The sequence below is a fragment of the Triticum urartu genome, chromosome 4A (assembly GCF_056163025.1).
Source record: "Triticum urartu cultivar PI428250 chromosome 4A, HENAU_Tu73, whole genome shotgun sequence".
Lineage (NCBI taxonomy): Eukaryota > Viridiplantae > Streptophyta > Magnoliopsida > Poales > Poaceae > Triticum > Triticum urartu.
In genome coordinates, this window is record NC_141876.1 from 335,157,293 (window position 1) to 335,183,934 (window position 26,642).

Here is a 26,642-nt window from a genome sequence, read left to right on the forward strand (position 1 = left end):
CCACACCATTCTGAGCATGAGCACCAGGACAAGAGAATTGAGAGAGAGTCCCGTGCTCAGCAAGAACACCACGCAACATCTTAGAGATATACTCGCCAGCGGAGTCAGCACGAAAAACACGAGTGGGTGAAGAGAACTGAGTATGAACCATGGCAGCAAAACGCTTATATATAGACAACACCTCAGAACGAGAAGTCATGAAATAAAGCCATGTGTAACGAGAGAAATCATCTATGAAAATAATATAGTATTTATGACCACCTTTCGAAGCGAAAGGGGCCGGACCCCAGACATCAGAATGAACTAAATCGAAAGGACGCTTAGACACTGACTCACTATGTGAATATGGTAACTGAATCTGCTTGCCAAGACGACAACCCTGACACTCTAAAGAGACATCTCCTGAGACAGACCCCAGAAGGCCTCGACGAACTAAAGAGGACAACCGAGAACCACACAGATGACCAAGTCGATGATGCCACTGCTGGAAGGAACCAGTGACGAAGGCAACAGAAGCAGAAGAACTGGCGATGGTGGTGGCAGCAGAAGGAACATGAAGCCAGTCCAACTCCCAAAGACCCTGAGAATCACGGCGGCGAGGGCCAGCCCCAACCAGAGTGTGCGTGTGACGGTCCTGGACAGAACAAGAGTCGACATCAAGGATGACGCGACAACCAGAATCCGTAAGTTGACCAGCAGAAAATAAATTCATGGTAAGTCGAGGAACATGAGCAACATCAGGAACAGAATAAGAAGGAGTAGTAAGATGGCCTCTACTAGCAACAGAAAGTGGAGTACCATCAGCAGTGAAGACATGAATAGGAGAATCCAGTGATCGAAGAGAGGACAAAGTGGAAGAATGAGAAGACATATGAAAAGAAGCTCCAGAGTCCAAAACCCATGGGGATGTACCTGACTGTGTAGAGGGTGATTGCTCAGTGCGGGAAGCATCAGTCACAGAACCGGCAGTACCCGTCGAGGAAGAACCTGAAGCCGCGAGCAGACGCTTAAGTCTCAGAATATCCTGCTCAATCAAAGCAATGGCGGAAGCTGTCGAGGTAGATGACGAAGTCCCTGAAGATGATGATCGAGCCTTGCGCAGGTGTTTCTTCTTCGTGTAGCACTGAGACTCAAGATGACCATCATTGTTGCAATAGGCGCAATGTGGACGGGGGCGACCTGAGCCTCCAGAAGGAGTGGGCAAAAGCGGCGGAGCACTTGAGCGAGAAGGGGTCGGTGAAGCAAGTGGCGTAGGAGCACGAGTAGCGAGCACAGAGGGAACCTCCAGCAAACCAGCACCACGTAAGCGAGTCTCCTCAGCACGAATCTCAGAAAGCGCCTCCATGAGAGAAATACGGCCACGAGCAAACAACTGAGCACGTCGGGGCTCAAACTCCTTACGGAGCCGAGACAAGAACTCATAGACATGATGAAACTCCAAATTGGCCTGGACAGCCTGGCAACAGGGGCAGGTACGACACCCAGCACTACGGAGAGAATCAAGCTGGCGCCAGATAGCAGAACTCTGTGCATAGAAGTCATCAACTGTAGAGTCACCCTGCTGAAGAGCATGCTCCTGACGGATCACAGAGAGGTATAATGCATCACCAGAGGGCTGATAGCGCTCACGAAGACGGGTCCACATCTCAAAGACAGTAGAAAGACCCAGAAATTCAGAAGCAAACTGAGGCAGAACACTAGCAGTGAGAACAGCTGCAGCACGAGCATCATCATCAAGCCACTGGGTGTAAACAGACAGAGCACCATGATACGTTTGAAGAGCCTCCTCATAAGCCAAAACCCTCTCATCATAAGCACGATCAGCAGCCTCATCAGCAACCTTAGCTGCATCCTTGGCGGCCTGATTAGCATCCGTAGGAAGAACCGATGGAGTTGGCGGAGTAGGGGCCACCGGAGGAACTGGACGTGGCGGACAGCAGACCTCGCCAGAAAGAACACCCCAAAGGCGGATGCCACGCATGTGAATGCGCATGAAGCCAGTAAACTCGGTGTAGTTAGTACCATCAAAGATCACCGGACAGCGAGGGACAGCAACATAGCCCGATGCAGCAGACATTTTTTTTTAATTTTTTTTTTTGCAGTAGAACGAAGGAAAGCTTCAGCCGAGAACGAAGGAAAGCTTCAGCCGAGCGACACCAGCACAGAACGGGAGGAGCGGGTGCGGCCAAGGGAGGAGGCGAGGGCGGCCTGGGAGGCAATCCCGCGGCGGATCCGCAGCGGCGGGGTCCGGATCCGAAGTGACAGATCGGGCCCGATCCGATGCGGACGGCAGCGACGGCGCGGCGCGGATCGCCCGATCCGACGCGGACGGCAGCGGCGGCAGGTTCCGGGGCGACGGCGCGATCCCTGGGCGACGGCGCGGCGCGGATCCTGTGGACGGGGAGGGAGGGGTGACACCGGGCGGCTGGGGCGATCGTCCAGAGCGTGCTTGGCACCGGGGAGGGAGTGGGCCGCCGATTCCGCCGTAGGGGAGGGAGACGTCCCGGCGTGGAAGTCGCGCCGGAGCAGGCTAGGATTCTGCCGGACGAAGATTGGGGAATCGGTGGGGATCTTAGCACGAGTTGCACGTGCAGAAAAAGAAACCTAAAGCTCTAATACCATGTTAGGAATATGCAACTTGTATTCCCATGAGGCCATAGGCCGATATATATATATATATACATGTACAGGTGTGGAACATATGCAAGAAACCCCTCATACAACGGGATAAATACAAAGAGGTACATGACTTATATTATAACTCTAACAAAAACAAGGACCTTTTTATCTCATGGAAGCTATTCCAAACGGTTACGATTCAAACTTCAACAAATTTAACTGAACTGTTGACGGCAGCCCCACCTGCTATCAATATAGGGGGTGGGAACATTTCGATGGCTTTCTGCAAAATCTCGAATTACGCGTTTAAGGGTTCTTCCACCTTTTCCTTGCATGTAACCAGGATGGTTTCTGCAATTGTCACCAGTCCTGCTGTGAAGATAGTCCGAGGCGGCATCCTGAAGCACCTTGAGCCACAATGGAATTATCATCTCGGCTTCCCCTTGCCTTAGGTACTCTGAGGGCAAAGAACTCACCTGATCAAGTTTTAAAACATTCAGCTAAATGAAACACATATGGCCTCTATATAACACAAGAACTCAGGAAGGTAGCAAAAAATCTTCAGTGCCAAGTTGCAGCATGCGACTAGACTACCATGACCACATTCTATGACTACATCGACAGATTCTCCTTGCATCAGATGTCAAGTATTGAACACCCTTAGTTAGGTTTAAACAGTTACGAAAAATAGTCTGCAAGAATAGCGCTGCTAAACCTTTCCAATCTGGAAGAGAGAAATGTACGGTAAGCGGATGGCACAAATTACAGCATATGATATTTTCAAAGTTATGGAACTAAAACGAAGATGAGAAAAGCATGAAGGCATGCCTAGCATAATTACAGCAAAACAGTGATCATGGAAATGGTACCGTTGTCTGCAGCCACCCACAAAGGGAATCCCAACAAAGTATCCCCCTCCACATTGTTCTCTCACAGAGGCTACACAATGCCGCCAACTGCTGCAGCATTGTTGCAGATTTATGTACCTGTTGAAGAAAAAATTCAATATTCTGAAACATTTCTATTATCACCTAATCTATCGCTGGTTAGAGCAAAATTAAGAAATATGTAGTATGTAGAACAACAATTAAATCATTAGTATGGCTGTAGTACTAAAATGGAAGAACAGAAGCAAGTTATTATAAGTAGCATCATCAATATGCTAAGGATTAATAGTCGACTTAGTAACAACAAGAGCATCAGTATGCTAGCTTATGCCATGGGAAAATGCAGATAATCTCCAGGTTCCAGAATTTATTGAAAGGCTTTGAGGTGCAAGCATAACACCATGGCCAGTTTTGACACCTCACATAACAAAATGGTGAGTTACAGCAAAAACTGAATGAGGACCAATAGTGCCAAAAAACAACTCGAAAAAGTATTCTTCAAAATCTACCTACCCTTGACAAGGCTGATACACCAAGTAGAGCATAAAATACGTTAGACATAAGACCTTCACCACAGCGTGCCAAAATTTGAACCAGCACCACACCACGTGATTCATCAGAGGGGCATTCTGGAGATTCCAGCACATCAGTAAGGCTAGCATCAAAAAAACCTGCAGGTGTGTATTTCCAAATATTACTTTGAAGTGATCGAATTAGCAACAAAAAAAGTGTTACGCCATGTTAAGCGCAATAGCATGTCATAAGGACTTCATCAGTCAATGATCCTCACTGAATACGAATAATTCAGCAAGTACAAATAGATTTTTAAAGTTCACATAAAAAAAGAAAACTGCCCAAGGTGCTTTCCAAGCTCTAAGTGATATACCAACTTGCTTCGCAAAAATCCTGTGCATAGTTGAAAGTACTACGAAAAATTTACTAAATGTGGTTAAATGATGCCCTACTGTTGCTATACAAATTGGCTGTGCTATCCAGAAGACAAGAGGGATAGAAACTTGTCGGTGCAACAAACCCTGGGTCTGTTGCCCAGATTATGCACAGGCACGAGATCAAGATTGAAGCACCAACCCAAGTCAGTGATTGAAGGACCAAGAGATTTGAAGAACCAACACGCGGTTCAGAGAGACCAAGATCGAGCCAGAAGAGCAAGATATCGGCAAGAGAAGGGCCTCCCTTACCGGGTAGGCGAGCCCGGCAAGGGGCAAGGCCACCGCAAGGAGCAGGCAACCGAGGCACCCCTGGAAGGTCTGTCGGGGCTCGCGGGGGCAGAACCACCCCACCAACCACTCAAGCGCGACCCACGTCATCAATCAGTGCGGTGTCAAGCCGCAAGATGATTCAGTGGCAGCCGTTCGCGACATGGCAGCCATTTCCTACAGAAGAAGTCTACAGATGACACCCGTCATGCGACGTGTCAAGGGAACAGGCGCGGAGCTGGCAAGATAGCCCGGCAAGCCTTGCCGGGCGACCAGTGATGTGACACCAAGCAGCGCATTTAATGCACCCTGTCAGCCCGCAGAGTTAGGTATGATAGCACTGTTTGCTATCATATCAGTGGATAATGACTACTTTGCCATTGTGGTGATCCCTTAATCTATAAAAGGAGGCCCATGGCACTCGTAGGAAGGGTTGGAAAGTTGAAGAACCCAAGCCACCATACGCGCGTAGTCGCCGCGGCCCCGAGGCAAACCCTGCCGGGCAAGTGTACTACGCATCACCACATTCACTCCACCATCAATCCACCAAAGCAGGAGTAGGGTCTTACGCCTCGCGGCGGCCCAAACCTGGGTAAATTGCGTGTGTGCTCTCCGCCGCGCTGCCGTACGTTGGTCTGCTCTTTGTGCAACACGACGTCCCCCTGCCGAATCAGCAAGGGGCCACCCGGTCCCATAGGTGGCCGCGGATATCCCGCGACAAAACTAGACAGAAGTACATTTATGCACTTGAAGTAAAAACACTAACTTGACACAATTGTGCTTCTACCAGCAGTCTGTCCCTTGCACTACTTCATTGGTCACAATTCCAAAAACACTCTGTCCCTACTTGTCTCTTGTACTTGTACATTCGCAGTAAATAAACTAACTTGTAAAGCTTATTCTTCTACCAGCAGTCAACACTCGACAGCCCACGCACTAGTTTATTGTGCACAAAGCATCAACCCTCCCTCATTCTGCGTATCTCGCACTCTTCTTTCGAATGCAACCGGCAAGTTTACTCATTGTACACCTATCTAGCGAACTATGGGAGTAATACGAACATTCAACTGATATATAGCAGAAGGCCATATACAAAAAGTGGTCAAGTGGGACTCACATGACATATATGAAATTGCTGCAAGTGCTGCTCCTCGGTGCATTGCTGTAGAGCATATAGCTGCCTTTTGAAATGACAGCTCGAGCAGCGAGCGAGATGCGACAATAGCTTCCTTGATTAATCATGCAATCAACAGAAGAATTAGTGTCATGTGACGATAGCTTCCTTAATTAATCATGCAATCAACATAAGAATCAGTGCCGTACTGTCAATCCATATTGTGCAACAATAATGAATGAGGAACCTTAACATAATATAAAATGGAACCTTTTGACAGCAGCGGATAAATGCAGATGTGAAGTTTGCATAGGCTTCAATAAGATCGGGTTCTTGATCACATGTGTAAGAAGAATTCAAATTTGATAGTGAAGCTGCAGAGCTAAACGTTTCAATAGTTCTGACACATACAACACTGTATTCTTCCTTGTGGCCAAATTCTTCAATCATGTTGGCAGCTGAAAATGTCGATAATGTCAATGTAGAGTAGACTTTCGAGATACTCCCTCCGTCCCAAAATAAGTGTCTCAGCTTTGTACTAACTCTAGTACAAAGTTGTATTAAGCTTTAGACACTTATTTTGGGACTGAGGGAGTATATTGGAAGAAGGTGCTGCAGTAGTAAGTACACTTGGGTGCTATCAGCCTATTGTATGGCACTGTTATTTCTTTTACAATGTAAAACTATAAAGTAGGTCAAAAATGAAGTCCTATGAGCATGGCATAGTCGTTTAAGTAATCAAGAGAACATAGGTAGGGGAATAAGGAAGTAGTAAGTGGTAGCCATTGATCTTCATGGACGCTCTAACTAAAGACAGGATTATGCAGGACAGCTAAGTTTATTCTTGTAGTTGTAGGTGCAAATTGCAAGCCAAACCCCCTTGTGAATAAAGTATCACCCATTACCTGTTCTTAAGAAGCAGTCATGCCTTTGATACAGCAAGAAATTCGTAGATAAGCATTCAAGAATTTTAGGTAACAAAATTTGGAAATGTTGTCCTGCAAAATGCTTGATCAGCATAATGATCTATATACCATACAGCTTGAAATTTAGCATTTTAGAGATCAGTTGAACTTACCACAAGAATGTATGGCCGAAGAAAGAGAACGACAAGCAGCAGTAGATAAACTAGTGTTCTCCATATGAGATGACTGTGAAAGTTTTTCAAGGAGTGGCCAGAATATACCGAAAAGAACCGAAATCGTATCATCATCAATTAGACCAGATGTAATTGACATCGCCAAATGACTGAACAATGCACCCATTCTGAAAACATAAAAGTATATTTGCTTATACTGTAGATCATATCGAATTTACAAAAACAGGACTTGGAGAGAGCATGCAAAAGATTTGCGTGAATTTTCTGTTAAGAAGAGAGCCAACAGAACCTACAACATATTGCCAACAAGTGGTAACAAATATGTTAGATTAGTAGCAAGGAACTTTAACTGTAATACCCCTTCTCATGTTCGAACTAGTCAAATTATATCAATACTGCCTCTGATAGTTATCAATGACCATTAGTTGAATGTGCCCACTTTCCCATGATACAAATTTTAGCTATGGTCGTTAGCAGAGATTCTATCTCTGCATTTCAACAATTTCACTTCAATGAATGACCGAGCATACATTCTTGACCATCACGAGATGCCTGCTACCATGCTTTTGCTCTTCCACTTTCTTGTTCTGTTCTTCACTTGTTAATCTCAACTGGTTTTAGTTTCTACAAACAAAGTTTCCCGCATGTCTACAGTAACTTTTCTTTTGATGATATTTCTTTTGATGATAGCGAGAAAACACACTACTCCTTTATGTACACACCAATGCCCACCATATATTTTCAATCATCTAGATCTTACCAACGTGTGCCATTTGCAGAGCTTATAAGTACATTAGTCTATACTTGTTGATGCAAACCATAATTGTACCCACATAAATATGATTTTCGTTTCTTCAAAAAAGGGCAGCCCGGTGCATGTAGCTCCCGCTTGCGCAGGGTCCGCGGAAGGGTCCGACCACTTTTTAAACTAGAAAAAAATCACTTTGAATTGGCAAACAAACTCGACCCACCATTAACTGGACCATGCTTGAAATAATACATCAAACTTGTAGCAGGAGCGCTGGAAAGTGTGGCACCCTTGAAGTATCATTTCTATTATTAAAATCTAAAAAAGAACACCAGGGCGGAGCATGCAAGAGTCAAACATTGTAAGCACCTGTGAAGTCCACGAACTGCGATGTTCAAGGCTTGTGCGTAAGCACTAGAATTTTGCCTTAGCAATTCATCTCTGTCTATGTCAATCTGCATAAGAGGAAAAGAAATGCATTGTGATTTTAGATAAGGACTTTAATAGAGAGCAAACGTGAGACCTACAGCACTGCGCGACCACAAAATCTCCTTCTCAGTTGCATGCATGTGAGGAGGACAAGGCAGATGATGTCATCATGTGACCCCAAACTTGAAATTTCAAAACAAAAAAAAACTCCCAAACCACAAGTCTAATTTACGATCCGTGAAGAGATCCGTCTTCACGGTTGGGTTTTCCACAACAAGGGCTTCGATAATAGATCACATGTGTATGTTTTAGCGAAAAAATTCAACTTAAAAGTTGCAGCCCAATGATTTTAAAGCTGCCACCCAATGATTTATAAAGTTGCCACTGTAAAAAGGGCAGCCCGGTGCACGTAGCTCCCGCTTGGAAAGGGTCCGGGGGAGGGTCCAACCACTTAAAAAGGTTGTCACTGTATTGGTGGTAAAGTTGCCACATGGTAACTTGTTGCAAAATAGGTTGGCAACTAATGCACTACTACTTGGTAACAAAAGAGTCCAAAAAATATTCATAGAAAGATTGCAAATCGAACATACGGTTTAGCCTACAACAGGGTCGTGGCCCATATATCCCAGTTCATTGTTGTTTATCCCCAATCTTTACAATATCTTGAACTCCATTTTGCTTGATTTTTGCCTACATATATATGCCTTGTGTTAGGTGTGTGAGCTCTCATACAAGGTTCATAACCAAGCCCCACTCATTTCCATAACAATTGTGAGGTATTGGTCCTTCAAATACATCAGAAAGAAGTAACTAGGCATATTTCATTTCCATTTAGCTGCTCACACCTTGCTTAGTGTCACAATGTCTAGGGAAAATGGATCTCATCCGGGCCTTCGCGACCAACTGCGTCTTCAAAGCCGTCAAAGATTGGGAACTCCAGCTTGTGAAATTTGGGTTTCCATTGTGGGAAGGTCATTTTGTGGTGTCCATCTTCATGCCCGTCCATGTACTGGCCCTTGCCGAAGTCACCCTGCTCCAGACACTCGATGGCCAGGCGATTGACTGCTGCTTGCTCCCAAACTTCTTCAATGTCCTCTTCAAATTTCTCGAAGACAGCGCCCTTCAGTTCATCCAGAAGTTCTTTCTGGTGGGCAGACAGCATCTCATCTAAAAGGTTGTTGGTCTCTGCGATGGTGGCCATGGAGGATGGTTGCGGGGATTGGCCAAGGATCAGTACATCGATAGCAAGTTGTCACGACCTAGATTACATAGGGGATAGTCGTTGTTGGAATTTCGCCCTCAGGATCGATCAGATCAAAAACATGACGAACGCGCGCACGCAAAAACTTGTAGCCGGGCCTTGTCATGTCCTTTTTTTCTTTATTTCCTTTACTCTTTTCCACGATACAATATTGGAGCCCTATGCATATGTATATATAAACGCACGTAGCCAGACTACCAACGGGACACGGACCGACTCAAATAACCTAGACGTACACGGACTCCAACTTAAAGCCTACCTGGACTAGTACTCGTACATACACAAATTTGCTTCCCTAATCTAATCACCGACAACGCTGATCACACTACTAATCCTAACTGGACTCAACACATATTTGCTGCAAGATGGCATGCAAGACAATCAAAGCACGTATGCCTAAACTTACCTAATCATAACTAGCACATGTTTGAATTATTCTGACAGTCGTGGGTGTTAGGAAGGCAAGGGGGGGTTAGGCTTGGGCGTCGTGATGGCTGGGGAATAAATTGGTTCTGGAGGTAAACTGATTATATGTGTGGTTACATGTGAACTGTCTTTGCTTTATAAGGCAGCTTGGCAGTAATTTAGCTAAGACTTGAACTGACTCCACTAACAAGGAAAGGCCTAAACAGAAACGGAAGACCCTAAACAGAATCCAAACTAACAAGACTAGGAAACCAAGGAAACATATTCGGCTGGGTCCAATACCCTATGACGTGACATAGATGACCATAGTGGCGCCACTAGTTTCTTCAAGATTGAGTTGAAGAGTGGTTATCCCCAAATCCATATGCAATTTGGCGATGAATGGAAAATGACTTTGAAAACCAATTTTGGGCTTTTTGGTTTTGCTTAATGCACACTTGCATGTGTCTCATGAATCATGTGCTTAGACACCTTACAAGAAAATTAGTTGTTGTGTACTTTGATGGCATCTTGATATATAGCAAATCTACTTATGATCATCCTATGCATGTTGCCTAAGTTCTTGAGGTGCTAAGAAATAAGAAACTTTGTGATAATCTTGAAAATGCACATTTTGCACAACTCAACTCATTTCTTAGGATCCATTGTTTCCTCAAATGGCATTGAAGACAATGAGTCTAAAATCGACTCGACTAAAAGTTGGCCTCAATCCACGAATGTGACGCAAGTTCGTAGTTTCCTTGGGTTCGCCGGATTTTACCATTGTTTAGTCAAAGACTTTAGCACTATTGCTTTAACTTTGCATCCTCTTCCAAACAAGGATATGACTTTTACTTGGGTCCATTGCAAGACAAAGCTCTTTTCTTGAACTTCAACACAACTTAAACTTTAGAGAGCTTTGCTCATCTATCTCCCTAAGGGGGGCAAGGCCTCCCTCTTATGTGAGAAGACTTCATTGGAGTTCAAGACCTCCCTTGTGGAGAAGATTGCTCCATTGGCATTCAAGACCTCCTGGAGATGAACTATATCTTGTTTACCTTTTCCCTTTGTTCTTTGGATACAAGATGCACCTCTTGTATTGACTTTTGCTTTATGAGATGAGTACTTGGTGCCTTGTGGTGAATCTAGCTTCCCTTGTGTCTTTCCTAGTGCTTTTCCCCTCTAGTTCTCCATTCTCTTGTGTTTTCCCCTCAAATCCCCATCCAATTGGTGAAGATCAGTCCACCCCTAAGCTTTGCCCTGCATCAAACTTCTAAGCATATGGAGAAAACCTCGTATAAACTAAGAGCTGAACATTCGGAAATCCATTTTGGCTCTAGGGAGCACATGCTCCTGCGTGCCAAAAATGGATTTTACAAATGTCAAAAAAAAAAGATGTGTTCATTGGCACACCCAAATGGTACATGCAAATTTCCGCGCGTGTGTGTGTGTGGGGGGGGGGGGGATGTAAGCATTTCGACCTGTGCAAAAGAAAAACAAGTCGAACGCCAAATGTTACACTTAATTTTGTTTTTTTCACGGAGGAAGCACTGCTATCCCATATGGCATAAAATTGCCAAGCACACTTGCTACACTAATACGAACATCAACAAAAAAAAAACCAGAAATTTTAAATTTATTTACTATTTATTTTGATTTTACTGTTCATTAGGGAGCATATGCTCCCCAGAGCCAAAAATCGGCGTCTGAACATTTATATTTTAAGTTGGAAAGATATGCTTAAAAATATTTCACATGAAAGCATCATCTAAAGTAAGAACTGCAATATTTTATATTGTATGGCCAGAAAGACACGCTTCAAAATATTTCACATAAAAATTCTATACTACCATAAAAACCTTCAGACCCATCAATGAAAAAATGATTCAACCACCTATAACATCTGACTCACTATTAAATTGCAGTAACATAACCGCTTCACTTGACCTTTGTAGGATCCTTTAGTATGTGGGGGGGGGGGGGGGGGGGGGGGTAGACTGCAAGCAAACCAAAGGGACGTTTCCCAATTTTAAGTTTCCTTGCCAATTTTGTGTTTTTCTATTGGTAATCTACCAACACCCTACACATGGATGTCTAATAGAGTACACCAACGAAAGACAACTTGCACAAGTAGAAGTAAAGGTAGAGTTGGAGTCATGCAAACACGCGATGGCTGGATGAAGATTTTTTAACCATGGTTTGGATAGTTGGCACTATCCTACTCCACGTTGATGGAGGTTGCTTGGTGATGAATCCCTTGCTCTTGTGCTTCAAAAGATAATCTCCTTCACACTTAAAACTCTCAAGATATGGCTTTGGATTGGAGAGGTAGGAATGGATCAGAGGCTTGGCTTGATAGTTAGAGTAGAAAGCCCTTTGAACTTAGCACAAGGAGGTGGGTTCTCTCTCAGAAAGTATGATGGGAGTAGAGTTTGTTTCGAGTGAACTAATGGGATGGGCAGGGGGTATAAATTGGAAGGACTGGAAATTTGACTGTTATACACTTTTTAACACTGCTCGAAGGCTCCTAGTGATCAGCTCGGAATCACCGAATGATGCTAAAGGTGGCAACGTTCAAACTACTCGAAAGGGCTGACCAGACATTGTTCGGAGGGTCTGACTAACCGACGTCACACTTGCACATGACTCTGTAACGCCTTTGAAAATTTCAAGCACGTATGTTCGAAGGTTAAAAAGAGGACGCAGAAGAGTATGTTCTAAGTAGAATCGTTCGAGAGCTTCGAGCAACGAGGGTTTTGCCACGGCTATATCTGGACAACTATTCGAAGGATCCGAAATGAAAGAGCTCGAAGGCTCCAAAGGAGTGAAAATAGGTCGATATAGTGGAGAAATGAAAGAAATTCAGCTTAGCAACCTCATTCCCCTTTTGATAGTATCGGCATACCTATGGACTCAATGTGATCTTGGATCACTAAAACGAAAAATCTAAGTCCTTAGCTTGGCTAACACTTATCTTCATGGAAATTTGAGAGGGTCACCAATCATTTCCTTGTTGCAACCTTTTGGAATTAACCTGAGATAAACTTGATAATTCCTTCAGATATGTTGACATTAATTACAAAATCCACCAAGTGAATTAAGATGCACATTCAACCTTAACAGCAATTTAAAAATAGAAAATATCCAAGCAAACGGTTTGAAGTGGGTCCACCACACCCGAGAGTTATGCTAGAGGCGATTGCGCTGGAGATCGGTAGGTGATCAAGTAACTAGGGTTTCTCGGGCGAGGGTAGCTTTCTCTAGTGGCGAGGGGACTTTGAACGTGTACTGCTATCATCAGCCGACTCAAGATGGCCCTACGGTGCATGCTTGATGTTCGGTTTGTGGAGGAGCGGTTGGGTGTTAATGGCCTGCCGACAGAAGGAGCACACGAAAGGTGGACCTCTAGATAGGATCCCATCTCGGTCCCCGACAGGGAGAATGTTGAGGAGGTTGACGCCAGCCTCTCGGCAACGCTGGGTGGACTGATCTTGACAAAGAAGGAAAAGGCTAGTATCTTTGAAGACGAGTCATCGGTCCGGTACAGGACAAGAACCTTAGATGGGATGTTGTTGGCAAGGTCAACACCAAAGCTCAATATTTATGTGTTGGGGAGAGCGAAAAATAGTGGGGGCTTCATAGTGTCGGACAGTACAGGAGGCAGTGGTGTCGTTCCACAGGACCATCATGACAATTTCCATGCAGGAGCATGCCATTTTTTTAGCTCATTGGCTGAACCACAGTGTGTAGAGCACATAATGGCACGAGCTTTGTACTTGGCAGAGGAGGTTGGGGTCACAAGGCTCGTCCTGGAGACAAATAGTGTTGGCGTTGCTGCTAAGAGCATCTCCACTCGCGCCCCCAACAGATCCCCCCCCCCCCAGGTCGAGATTTTTTCTCTGTCAGTGCTAGAAAAAAAACCTAGCCGGCCCCCTAGGACGCCGAATTCCGCCAGTTCAGCCCTTCTTTTGGCCCGGCGATCCCAGGCCGACTGGGGGGCGCTTGGGGGCTCCGGCGGAAGGAAAAACGGCGCATGGGCCACCACTGTCAGGCGAAAAATAATTTTTCCACGCCCAGACTCGCCCCCCGCGCGCACTACCCCTTCCTTCCGCCGCCGTGCCGATCCTGACGACGCCTACCTGCCCACCGCCGCTAGGAAGGCCATTTCCCCGCCGGAAAGAGAGGGTTCGCCGCTGCATCCTCCATCCCACTCCTGGGCGAGCTTTCCGGCGCTCTGGCCACACAGGCGGGGACGCGCCTACCATACCCGCCAGGTGTTCTGTGGTTTGTCTGCTCGGTGATTGACTCGGACGACGAGGAGGCGTTCGCTGCGCTGCTAGAGGAGGAAGTCCAGGCCAACGCCCAGGACGAAGAGCACCTCATGGTCCTCGCCGCTCTGGCCGGCCTGTTCGCGAGCAATGCAAAGCTGCGGCAAGGTCGCTCGGTGACGGGCCGACAGAAGAGCAAGCAGAGGCATCGTTTGGAGGGCTATTGCTTGCTCTACGCCGACTACTTCGCCGACGCTCCACTGCATGACGAGAGAGTATTTCGGCGCCGCTATCGGATGAGCCGAAAGCTCTTCCTCAGGATTGTGAATTCCATCCGGGAGTTAAACAGCTACTTCAAGTGCAAGAAGGATTGCACCAGCACACTTGGATTCACCTCACTCCAGAAGTGCACGACAGCTATGAGGATGCTTGCATACGGAGCTCATGGATGCATGGCCGAGTCCACCACCATCGAGTGTTTGTACAAGTTCTGTAGGGCAATGCTGGCAGTGTTTGGACCACAATACTTGCGATCATCCAATGCTGAAGACACTGCTCGGATCCTAGCACAGAATGCAGCAAAAGGATTTCCTAGGATGCTTGGAAGCATCGACTGCAAGCATTGGGCATGGAAAAACTGTCCATTTGCTTGGCAGGGGATGTACAAAGGCGCCAAAGGAGCTTGCAGTGTGGTACTTGAGGCAGTGGCCATACAGGACCTCTGGATTTGGCACTCCTTTGGTATGCCAGGAACTCACAATGGCATCAACGTATTGCAGTGCTCGAATGTCTTTGCCAAGCTTGTTGAAGGTCATGCTCCTCCGGTGAACTTCGAGGTCAATGGACGCCACTACAACAAGGGATACTACCTAGCAGAAGATGACATCTATCCGAGATGGTCCACATTTGTGAAGACTATCTCAAACCCTGTGCCAGGAGGCAAGAACTCTTACTTTGCCAAGTGTCAGGAGTCTTGCAGGAAGGATGTCGAGTGGGCATTTGGTGTGCTCCAACCTCGATTTGCTGTTGTCCGGTACCCCACTCTAACCTGGTCGAAAGATCAAATGTGGGAAATCATGACTTGTTGTGTCATCTTGCACAACATGATCATTGAGAGCGAGCAGGAAGAGCCAGCGTTTGACACTGAACCATATTACAGGCAGGGTCCTCTTGCCCAAGTTGATGACCAGCTACCGGCAACCTGGGCTGCCTTCCTCAATATGCGTCAGGAGATCCGAGACCCACAGGTACATCAAGAACTGCAACACGATCCGGTGGAGCACCTATGGAGGCTCAAAGGGCAATGCCTAGCTTGACGTGTGATGAAATATGAGTTTTTATTTGTGTTTGAATTATGAGTTTGATTCATTGAACTATTTGATTTGTATTGATTTATGTGATGAAATATGTGATAAAAATTAGTTTTTGTTGAATTTGTGCCAAAACACGCCGAATGTCGGCCGGATTTGGGCCACCAATTTGCGCCGAAATTGGCGGATGGGGGCGAACTTGGGGGGTCGGCTAGGAACCCGAGCCACCCCCCCCCCCACCCCACACCGATTTTACCACCGGTTGGCCCCCAAGCGACGCTATTTCAAGCCCCTGGGGGGCCGAACGGCTAGAGATGCTCTAAGTTGGTGTTACAAGAGAGGGTCAGGTCCTCGCATGGTCCACAGGCCGAGGAGGTTAAGGGTTTGCTACGTGGCTTTCAGGAGATCGCTGTCAAATCAATTAGGAGATCAGCGCATGAGGTAGCTCATTAAGTTAGCAAAGTATGGCTACATAAATAAAAGGTATTACCGCTTGGCTTAGGTTCCCACCAGATTGTATTGCCGACATGCTAGGCACGGAATGTATGTCCAAGGAGTCTTCATAAATTCCCAGCATGCTTTCTCTCATAAAATAGCAATTCAAACTTTTTGGCTTTTGGATTGGGAAAATATGCTGCTCAAATAGTCAAATTCAAAAAGAAATTGTTCGGATTACTTCACAAGAGTGAGTTTAGAGAAGATATGCTCAACATATATAAGTAAATCTGTTCATGAACATGTCACTAGTTATCATAATGTACACAACTACACATTCACCAACACAAACTAGCAGGCGCAAACAAAGACTGGCATCTGGTGGGATCTGCAAACATACTGGATATGGTTATATGATTATGATCCTCCAAATGAAGAAGATATAACTGAAAATATAGATTTCAGACAACACTCCAAGAAAGGCTGCACTAGGGAAAGAAAACAAAGAATCTTGTATGTGGTAATAAGATTATGAGCCCATAAATGAACATAATGTGACAAGATATAATTGAAAATATAAATTACAGACAACCATCCAAGAAAGGCTGCTAGGGGAAGAAAACATACAATCTTTTCAACTGCTGAGTAGCTTGAACAAAGTAGTCTGGCCAGTGAAGTTTTCCTCAATTCTTTGTCAAGAATAGAACATAGAGCATGTGTAATTGCACTAATGATCTCTTCCTCATCCTCTATCCGCAGGTTCCCCTCGCCCATACCCTAAAGAACACGGTTCTTTGAATACTACATTGGATACATTATACAAAGCCCAAATTGAATGTATATGCTAAATTGATAAGGCAGAGTGCCATGGCAAGTGGTAGACCATATTCATGGAACTAAATTAAATTAAACAGAGCTAAAACATGGAACTGCAGGCATTTTGCATGAACTGCATTGGCCCCTAGCCATCAAAGTATCATGCCAGATTAAATTCACTATGATAGAAGTATGTTTACCTCACTAATCCAGAAAAGAATTTCTAGAATCGGAGGCTCGTGGATGAATGACGAAGCATCCTCACAAAGTTTACGTAAAGCTACGGAGCAAGAGTTTGATGATATGGATTTTGAAATCCCTGAAGCGCAGAATAGGCTGTCCATGGTGGCAAAACATATTCAAGTATGTGTGGAAAATAAATAAAATTGATGTTAAACTTCATTACATACTGAACATACTTACAGTAATGGCTTAATATTACTTTTGGAAGATGATAACCACTTTGAATAAGAACCAATGACATCACCAAATGATTTGTATACCTAGAACAAATAGGAAAACACACAAGAGAACATTAGCTTCACAAGACACAATCAAGAAATATCCGATCATCTTAAGAAGCATATTGAGGAAGTCTTACCAAGAACTGGCATCCATTCAGTTCAGCAGGTGTTCTGCTGGACAGAATGTTCACAAAGTGCATTACAACTGAAAAATCGAAGGGGCTTCCATCTTGTAAAATTGTGTCAGCAACCTGAAATTTGGTAACTTATGAGAATGCCATGTAGATCCGGCAGACTAGTATACAGTTCTGTATGCTTATATCTAGCACCACAGGGCGGTGCATATGCCAACCCAAAAAATGGAAAAGGTAAGGCATTTTAACTCATAAATGAATCGATAGCACAAGAGTCCAAAACAGAACACGAGGAAGCAAGTAGAAGAATTTACTCAAGATAAGATCACAAGATTGATATGATCATTATTCATGTACATCACCAATAGATCTAAAGGCTAAAAAGACGAGATCATAGTAGTGGTAGCATTGGTCATTTCCAAAGCATGTGGTTTTTTCTGCCTAATGCCTATTTCTTATGACACTGTTTCAGTAGGAGGAAAATCAGGCATCCCCAAAGTAGACCGCTTTTCTAGTGGTGCTCTGAAAAAGCCTAATAAACCCCCAGCAAGATTATTATTTGCTTCTTGCACATTAAAATCATTTGTATTTGTAGTGAGAAGCTTAAAGGGGGCTATTTGCCAATGGACTAATAGACTTGTGAAACAACCATAAGCACCTCCGAACAGATCACATCATCCTAGAGACCAACTTAATGGTAAGCAATCAAGACTACTCCACATTTGAACAAAGTAAATGGAAGGACCTAGTGGATAAGCATATCAAGGTCAGCATAATCAACGTCAGGATCAAATTACATTACATCCTATAAGAACAACAAAATTATCATCTGCATTCTGTAGAAACTTATAAATCAAATTACCAAATAGATGTGGCACACTTACCATGCTAAGTGCGTACATTCTAACTTCTACCTCTTTCCAAGGTATTGATTGGCTAGCCAGTCCCCATCCGCTAGAAAGAAGCTACGTGGAATGCAAAGGTATGAGAATGAAAGTAATCCACATAATGAACACACAAAAAGGAGTAGAGAATAGGAAAAAACATTAAAACAATTGTCACAAGAGATTCAGTGCTCCCACATGACAGAAACATTGTCTCTACTATCTAGAAAGAACGTAAAGTCCCCTTTCCTGCCAGATAGAACGCGGTCTGCCCAACATTCGTCCGCCCTCCATTCTCCCACCGTTTTTTTTTTCGTCCACCCCACCACGGTTTAATTCCCTTGCGTGATCCCTCAGAACAGCCCGTCTCCCATGTTCGAGAAACAAGAACAACCTATCTCTTCCTCCCTGCCCATCTTGCCCTCACGAACCCTAGCCGCCGGCGGAAGTGCTTCTGCGTAAGTCATATCGCACGACTACGTCGTGGACTACCACCACAAACAACCATGCATCCTCTCCCACCACCAGCCCTGGCGACCACGGTACACAAACCGTCTCTCTTCCTCCCTGCCCATCTGGGCCTCACGAACCCTAGCCGCCAGCAGAAGTGCTTCGACATGAGTCATATCGCTCGACTACACCATGGAACACCACCTTGTAGAGCAGCGGAAGGCTGTATATTGATAAGATAGGTGGATGTGGAGACGGCCTCAGCCCAAAAATGAGGCGGGAGAGAGGCAGCAATCATCAATGCACGAGCCGTCTCAAGAAGATGTCGATGCTTTCGCTCAGCTACACCATTCTGAGCATGAGCACCAGGACAAGAGAATTGAGAGAGTCCCGTGCTCAGCAAGAACACCACGCAACATCTTAGAGATATACTCGCCAGCGGAGTCAGCATGAAAAACACGAATGCGTGAAGAGAACTGAGTATGAACCATGGCAGCAAAACGCTTATAAATAGACAACACCTCAGAACGAGAAGTCATGAAATAAAGCCATGTGTAACGAGAGAAATCATCTATGAAAATAATATAGTATTTATGACCACCTTTCGAAGCGAAAGGGGCCGGACCCCATACATCAGAATGGACTAAATCGAAAGGACACTTAGACACTGACTCACTATGTGAATATGGTAACTGAATCTGCTTGCCAAGATGACAACCCTGACACTCTAAAGAGACATCTCCTGAGACAGACCCCAGAAGGCCTCGACGAACTAAAGAAGACAACCGAGAACCACACAGATGACCAAGTCGATGATGCCACTGCTGGAAGGAACCAGTGACGAAGGCGACAGAAGCGGAAGAACTGGCGATGGTGGTGGCAGCAGAAGGAACATGAAGCCAGTCCAACTCCCAAAGACCCTGAGAATCACGGCGGCGAGGGCCAGCCCCAACCAGAGTGTGCGTGTGACGGTCCTGGACAGAACAAGAGTCAGCGTCAAGGATGACGCGACAACCAGAATCCGTAAGTTGACCAGCAGAAAACAAATTCATGGTAAGGCGAGGAACATGAGCAACATCAGGAACAGAATAAGTAGTAGTAAGATTGCCTCTACTAGCAACAGAAAGTGGAGTACCATCAGCAGTGAAGACATGAATAGGGGAATCCAGTGATCGAAGAGAGGACAAAGTGGAAGAATGAGAAGACATATGAAAAGAAGCTCCAGAGTCCAGAACCCAGGGGATGTACCTGACTGTGTAGAGGGTGATTGCTCAGTGCGGGAAGCATCAGTCACAGAACCGGCAGTACCCGTCGAGGAAGAACCTGAAGCCGCGAGCAGACGCTTAAGTCGCAGAATATCCTGCTCAGTCAAAGCAATGGCTGAAGCTGTCGAGGTAGATGACGAAGTCCCGGAAGATGATGATCGAGCCTTGCGCAGGTGTTTCTTCTTCGTGTAGCACTGAGACTCAAGATGACCATCATTGTTGCAATAGGCGCAATGTGGACGGGGGCGACCTGAACCTCCAGAAGGAGTGGGCAAGAGCGGCGGAGCACTCGAGCGAGAAGGGGTCGGTGGAGCAAGTGGCGTAGGAGCACGAGTAGCAAGCACGGAGGGAACCTCCAGCAAACCAGCACCACGTAAGCGAGTCTCCTCAGCACGAATCTCAGAAAGCGCCTCCATGAGAGAAATACGGCCACGAGCAAACAGCTGAGCACGCCGGGGCTCAAACTCCTTACGGAGCCGAGACAAGAACTCATAGACGCAATGAAACTCCAAATTGGCCTAGACAGCCTGGCAACAGGGGCAGGTACGACACCCAGCACTACGGAGAGAATCAAGCTGGCGCCAGATAGCAGAACTCTGTGCATAGAAGTCATCAACAGTGGAGTCACCCTGCTGAAGAGCATGCTCCTGACGGATCACAGAGAGGTATAAGGCATCACCAGAGGGCTGATAGCGCTCACGAAGACGGGTCCACATCTCAAAGACAGTAGAAAGACCCAGAAATTTAGAAGCAAACTGAGGTAGAACACTAGCAGTGAGAACAGCTGCAGCACGAGCATCATCATCAAGCCACTGGGTGTAAACAGACAGAGCACCATGATATGTCTGAAGAGCCTCCTCATAAGCCAAAACCCTCTCATCATAAGCACGATCAGCAGCCTCATCAGCAACCTTAGCCGCATCCTTGGCGGCCTGATTAGCATCCGTAGGAAGAACCGATGGAGTTGGCGGAGTAGGAGCCACCGGAGGAACTGGACGTGGCGGACAGCAGACCTCGCCAGAAAGAACACCCCAAAGACGGATGCCACGCATGTGAATGCGCATGAAGCCAGTAAACTCAGTGTAGTTAGTACCATCAAAGATCACCGGACAGCGAGGGACAGCAACATAGCCCGATGCAGCAGACATTTTTTTTTAGGAACCAACGAGAGCACCAGCGACAGCCGAGGACGCTAGCGATGGGATCCTAGCGGAAGAGAGCGCTGGGGGATCGAGGCCGGCCCGTCGATCGGGAAAGAGGGCAGTTGGGACCCGGCTATCTTGGGCAGCTCAGCTGGATCGCGGGCGGGACCTCGTGGCTGAAGCACGAGCGGAGCCGGGCAGGAATCGATCGGGAACCGGGCGCGGATCCTGGCGGCGGCCGCCGATTCCGCCGTAGGGGAGGGAGGCGTCCCGAGAGCAGTTGCGTCCCGGCGTGGAAGTCGCGCCGGAGCTGGCTGGGGAGATCCGATCGGGAGGGCCCAGGAGATCGAGGACGGGGGGATCGAGGACGGGGGCTTCGAGCGAGATGAGACAGGCGGCTGGGAATCGATAGCACGAGTTGCAACGTGCAGAAAAAATTACCCTAGCTCTAATACCATGTTAGGAATATGCAACTTGTATTCCCATGAGGCCATAGGCCGATATATATATACATGTACAGGTGTGGAACATATGCAGGAAACCCCTTATACAACCGGATAAATACAAAGGGGTACATGACTTATATTATAACTCTAACAGCATCCTCACCCACCACCAGACATAGCGATCGCGGTGCACACTGTGTGTCGCCTCCCTCTCAACCTCACGCCCACGCTCGTCCGTCCCTTCTGCGCCGCTGCCACCGCCCAGGTCGCCAAACGCATCGAGCTCGTTCTCGCCATCGCCCTGGACAGCAGGCACCGCAAGGTGATCAGCCCGCCCATCCCCCCCCCCCCCCCCGGCGGACGGTCATGAGATGCCCTACAGTGTTTAATTTTAGGGGATTAGTGTGCTATTATGAAGTTGCATAGGAGAATCGGCTGTGTAAGTGGAATATATACTCTGGTATTTTTGTTAGTTGGTATGGCATCCTTGATACTCCATATAGTTTATTTCTTTAACAAGACATGAACAATAGTATATACCATATATACTTTGATATTTTCGGTAACACATGATCATGGTGATGATTGAACTACAATAGTATATGAAAAAGAATGGCTTAACAATACTGTTATTAATGCGAGTAAAGATTTAAAATTATATCTCTATAATCTGAACTGAACTAAGCTTTCATTTCAATCAGCTATATCTTGTATCTTTGTATGTCCAAATCTCCATGTGTGAAGAAATAATTCCGATCAATGCATTAACTTGCAAATTCTCTGCTTGTATAACCTATTATGTTGTTCATATTTGGGCAGGCAACTCTGGATACTCAGCCAGACAGCCTTGCTGGCTCGCAAGACTCTGGGTGAGCGGCCCACGCCAAATATCAGCCCATTTGCTTTTCATCCATCAGTCACAGGTACATGACCTTTTGAATTTTGTGTTTTCCCACAATATAATAGAATTGCGCTCTCTTCAGATGTACTGTGATATAATACTCCTGCGATCCATATTAGGGAGTATCATGTTTGGAATAGATACTTCTAAATGACACCAATTATTTTACAGAGGAATCGTGAGTACAATTGAGCTAAGGAAATAGCAATGAAGCAGTGGCAGTGTGCAGTCCACAACTGGACAGACAAATATGACTCGCAGCAATCACATACACATGCTTATGGAATCTTCTCACTTATAGTGGGCTATAAGAGATATGATTTAATTACCACACTGCCTGATTTGGCTATGGAAGCACCACATGGATGTTGTGCTTGATGTGTGGGTTGATAAGAAAGAACAAAAATTCGATCAAGGGAAATACTGCATGTTGTTTTGTACCAATGCACGGGCGCCTTTTCCTCAGAAATATGATCAAGATCAACGGGCTACACTTTTTCTTGGACTGAATCGTGATAATAAACATGTCACTCGACATTTAAGTATTGAGTCACCTAAATTGTACTCCCTCCGTAAAGAAATATAAGAGTGTTGGGAGTACTTAATATGAGTATAATGTGATATTTATCGCAACACAATCATAAGCCCCATGTGATGTGCACGTTGTAAATTGAGATCTCTTGTAAATTGTAATGATGTATTGATCATTGTCTTTATTTCTAATTTTGTTATTCCATGGCAATGCACTGGCAATCACCTATATACTTTAAAAAAGGATAATGTTCTCGTTTCCCTCCTTCATTCCTCTTGAAATCCTTACATACAGACCGCCAAATATTGTAGATACTATGCCGGTGGATACTGATTTAGGAAATATCAGTAGGTTCTTCCTTCTCCCCACCCCCCCACACCACCCCCCCCCCCCCCTCCTATCATTGTTTTTTTCCAGCGGTTTTTCCAACCACCCAACCAAACATAATCACGTTTTTTTGTTAAGTCAATAAGTGATGATTCAATTGGCCGTTAAAACCCATTTTTTGTCTATACAATCACATTAACTCAGTAAGTATTTGTACTGAAGAAAAACCAGTAAAATATTTTGTGCCTCCCGTTGCAACGCACGGGCAATTACCTAGTAAGGAATCAATACAGGTTCTATAAAGCTACACCCATGAGCGGGGCACATTATCTGGACAGTACAAGACGATTTATTTTTTTCAGGAAAATGCAAAAACTTTGTGTTTTGATGCATTGATAGAAGCAGAGAGTAGCCATGGGAGGTAATGCCACCTTTTAGCAAAACAGACATACCTTATTAATGTATGCAGGAGCACCTAGAAGCAAACAAATATCAACAAGAAGCTCCTCCAGGTTCAGCCTGAACTGTACTAGTCCATCAGGTATGGAAGATACTCGGCCAGTGCAATGCTCATCGATATCAATAATCTGTGAATTACCAGAATTTAAAAGGCATAAGAAAATAGTTGGATCTCTAGAACTTCTGTACAAAAACGCCAGATATAGGAGAAATGTCGAATATATGAGAGGCAATAGGAAATTTTCTAGTATAATGATAGGTCAAACTGGAAATGATATTGAGGGAAAAGAGACAAACCTGAGCACGAAAAAGAAGAGCATCTAGCAGTGAAGAAAAAACAGGGAGAAACAACTCTTGTGTGGCACTCCTTTTGGATGTTTGCTCATCGATTCCAAGAATACAATGTGCCAAACTGCACCTACAAAATTTCGGTACTGTGTGTATAAATAATTCATTGATTAAGAACTTTGCTTCACTTCAGAAAAACAGTTGTGGAAATGATATTCAAATCTGAACACAAATACAAGCTAACACTTTGCCTACTAATTGATGCTCATATAAGCAACAGTAAGCCACAGCTAGAGCAACCAGCAGGTGTTTCATTCCATGTGTGTGTGCGCGTGCGCACACACCAGAGAGAGAGAGAGAGAGAGAGAGAGAGATGTTCCAAAGTACATGTGTATTACTTGCTCGCACACACACACACACACGCCAGAGAGAGAGAGAGAGAGATGTTCCGAAGTACATGTGTATTACTTGCTCGCACACACACACGCGCCAGAGAGAGAGAGAGAGAGAGAGATGTTCCGAAGTACATGTGTATTACTTGCTAACCCCAACCCAGGAAAGGAAGACATTTGTGATTCATGAAAATAGGTGGGAATTTACCAAAATTGCAAGGTGGATTCTGCGATCTCCCAGTCTTCACTAGAAAAAGCTATACATCTGCAATTGAGAGTAAAGTCCTTCAGGATCATAAGAGGTAATGAGTGAACTAAACTACAGTGTAGCATTAGCATCAAGTGTTAAAGCCAATAATTTCAAAACTCAGGGAAAAGTACCACATTGGCAGTGCAATAGATTGACCTCAAAAGTGCATCTGAAAGAGAAAGTGCTTCATTACTCCCTTCTGCAACCAAACCAGGTGCCTAGAAAATCGAATAATTATCAGCTTCTGTTCAACAAAGTCTCAAACAAAACAAAAAAACTGCATTTTGGAGATGAATAAAAAACATGACCATATGCGCGTTCGAGCAACTGGGACGAGCTCTGCCTTTTCATGAAGGAGAAGAATATTTCCAAAGTGGACATGTTCTGAAACAGGGACACACCAAAACCCCTAATAACAACTCCTCATGCCAAGTACTCCTGGTTCTGGTTAACTCTTGGCTGGAAAGCCATGCATGGCCCTCTGCATGATATCCTCAAATCCAAGGTGTGCCACCTTGATGTACATCAATCTCGTACCGTTGAAGATGTGGCGGTTTCTCAATCCAGGCGTTCCACATGATGTAGATAAGTAACCCACTACACGCCACCGCTTGTGGTTGTTGTCTATACCTCTCAAGGCCCCATCCCATCATGTGTCAATCGACGGGAAGGTGATTGTCGATGAAGCAGCACAAAGGTTGTGGAGGAGCAACTCCACCTTGCTGCTACAATGTGTACAGCACAAGTGTTGAAGGAACAACTTCATGTTGTGCTAGATATCGCTCTAGAGGCGAATGTAGGCCGATAGGGCAGCAAAAGTTCAATCCAGAACTCCTAGGGCACAAGATCTACTCCAAGATCTTAGATAAGAACAAGTTCTATTATAGGTAGTGGCTACATAGTCTCCGTTACAAAGTAGAGGTGAGGACTGAGGACCTCTATTTATAGGGCTTTGGGAAGCCTTCACATACTTCTACTTATAGTTGGAACACTCTAGAAAACATTATTTAGGATTCATCTCTCTACTCACAACTACTTATAACTAGAAAACTCTAGAAACAGCAGGTAGGGTAAAAAAAAGAAAAGAAATACTAGACCACAACAGAAGTATCTAGAAGTAGCCAGACAGATCTGGCATGTGTTTTTCTTTCTTCTCATCTAGTGTCCCTCGTCATTCTCCCCTGGTTGTTTGGAACTCGCCCTCGAGTTATCTTCATAGAGCGCTTCTTCTGGATGGTAGAGAGTCAAGTCCGCAACATTGAAAGTGTTGGAGATACCCATGTCGCTTGGAAGATCTATCACATAAGCATTATGATTTATCTTCTTCACGATAGAGAAGGGCCCACACTTCGCTGCCTAAGCTTTCCCTTAACACCTAAAGGCAGCCTCTCTTTTCGGAGGTAGACCATCACCAACTTGGAATGATTTCGGCCTCCTTTTGCAATCAGCAAGTTGTTTATATTTCTGATTTTGTGCTTCCAAAACGCCACGAATCTCTTCAAATAACTCAGTGTAATTATCAGCAAAGGACAATGCTGATTTTGAGTTTCCCCTTGATGGTAGCTTCACCAGGTCCACCACATGTGTTGGAACTTTAGTGTAGACAATGGAAAAAGGACTCCTTCCTGTGGATCTATGCTTGGAGTTATTGTAGAACTCTGCAAGAGATAGACTATTGTCTACACTAAAGCATAGATCCACAAGAAGTAGTCCTACAATAACTCCAAGCATAGATCCACAAGAAGTAGTCCTTATTCCATTGCTACACTAAAGGTCCAACACATGTGGTGGACCTGGTGAAGCTACCATCAAGGGGAAACTCAAAATAAGCATTGCCCTTTGCTGATAATTACACTGTTATTGAAGAAATTCGTGGTGTTCTGGATGCACAAAATCAGAAATATAAACAACTTGGTCTACATCTGAAAAGAAAGATTGCCTATTATGAGGGAGATAAATGATTATGGTTATGTGATAGGTTTTCCAAGCGAGATGGGTATATCCAACACATTCAATGTTGCGGACTTGACTCTCTATCACCCATAAGAAGCACTCTATGAAGATAATTCGAGGTCGAGTTCCAAACAGCCAGGGGAGAAT

General features: G+C 45.1%; 2 protein-coding genes across 4 annotated transcripts in view; both read right to left on the reverse strand.

Annotated features, from left to right (window-relative positions):
* Positions 1 to 440: 440 nt before the first annotated feature.
* LOC147975767 (uncharacterized) lies at positions 441 to 2,478 on the reverse strand. Its single transcript, XM_087518351.1, has 2 exons — positions 913 to 2,478; positions 441 to 634 (listed from the first exon to the last, which is right to left on the reverse strand). Exons 1-2 carry the CDS (start codon positions 2,075 to 2,077, stop codon positions 588 to 590), a joined length of 1,212 nt encoding a protein of 403 aa, XP_087374477.1. The 5' UTR covers positions 2,078 to 2,478; the 3' UTR covers positions 441 to 587.
* Positions 2,479 to 2,623: 145 nt separating this feature from the next.
* LOC125551427 (ARM repeat superfamily protein) overlaps positions 2,624 to 26,642 on the reverse strand; it is a 38,924-nt gene continuing 14,905 nt past the window's right edge. For 2 of the 3 annotated variants that reach the window (XM_087518349.1, XM_048714675.2), the window contains 17 exons: positions 24,699 to 24,760; positions 24,501 to 24,557; positions 23,910 to 24,030; positions 23,606 to 23,740; positions 18,091 to 18,171; positions 17,210 to 17,323; positions 17,032 to 17,111; positions 16,809 to 16,944; positions 16,420 to 16,569; positions 8,054 to 8,139; positions 6,916 to 7,103; positions 6,743 to 6,835; positions 6,108 to 6,295; positions 5,841 to 5,952; positions 4,020 to 4,177; positions 3,489 to 3,605; positions 2,624 to 3,095 (listed from right to left, as the gene is read on the reverse strand). In XM_087518349.1, the coding sequence (XP_087374475.1) occupies positions 2,835 to 3,095; positions 3,489 to 3,605; positions 4,020 to 4,177; positions 5,841 to 5,952; positions 6,108 to 6,295; positions 6,743 to 6,835; positions 6,916 to 7,103; positions 8,054 to 8,139; positions 16,420 to 16,569; positions 16,809 to 16,944; positions 17,032 to 17,111; positions 17,210 to 17,323; positions 18,091 to 18,171; positions 23,606 to 23,740; positions 23,910 to 24,030; positions 24,501 to 24,557; positions 24,699 to 24,760 (2,139 nt within the window). In that variant the 3' untranslated portion in view covers positions 2,624 to 2,834. The remainder of the gene's footprint in view (positions 3,096 to 3,488; positions 3,606 to 4,019; positions 4,178 to 5,840; positions 5,953 to 6,107; positions 6,296 to 6,742; positions 6,836 to 6,915; positions 7,104 to 8,053; positions 8,140 to 16,419; positions 16,570 to 16,808; positions 16,945 to 17,031; positions 17,112 to 17,209; positions 17,324 to 18,090; positions 18,172 to 23,605; positions 23,741 to 23,909; positions 24,031 to 24,500; positions 24,558 to 24,698; positions 24,761 to 26,642) is intronic. The other variant, XM_087518350.1, reaches the window with a different exon arrangement.

Bases quoted from the DNA above. Each gene is read 5' to 3' on its own strand.
- LOC147975767 (XM_087518351.1), bottom strand. From the start codon at position 2,077: ATGTCTGCTGCATCGGGCTATGTTGCTGTCCCTCGCTGTCCGGTGATC. The intron at 635-912 runs GTACATCCCCAT...TGTTCTGTCCAG, and splicing joins ATCACCCTCTACACAGTCAG to GACCGTCACACGCACACTCT.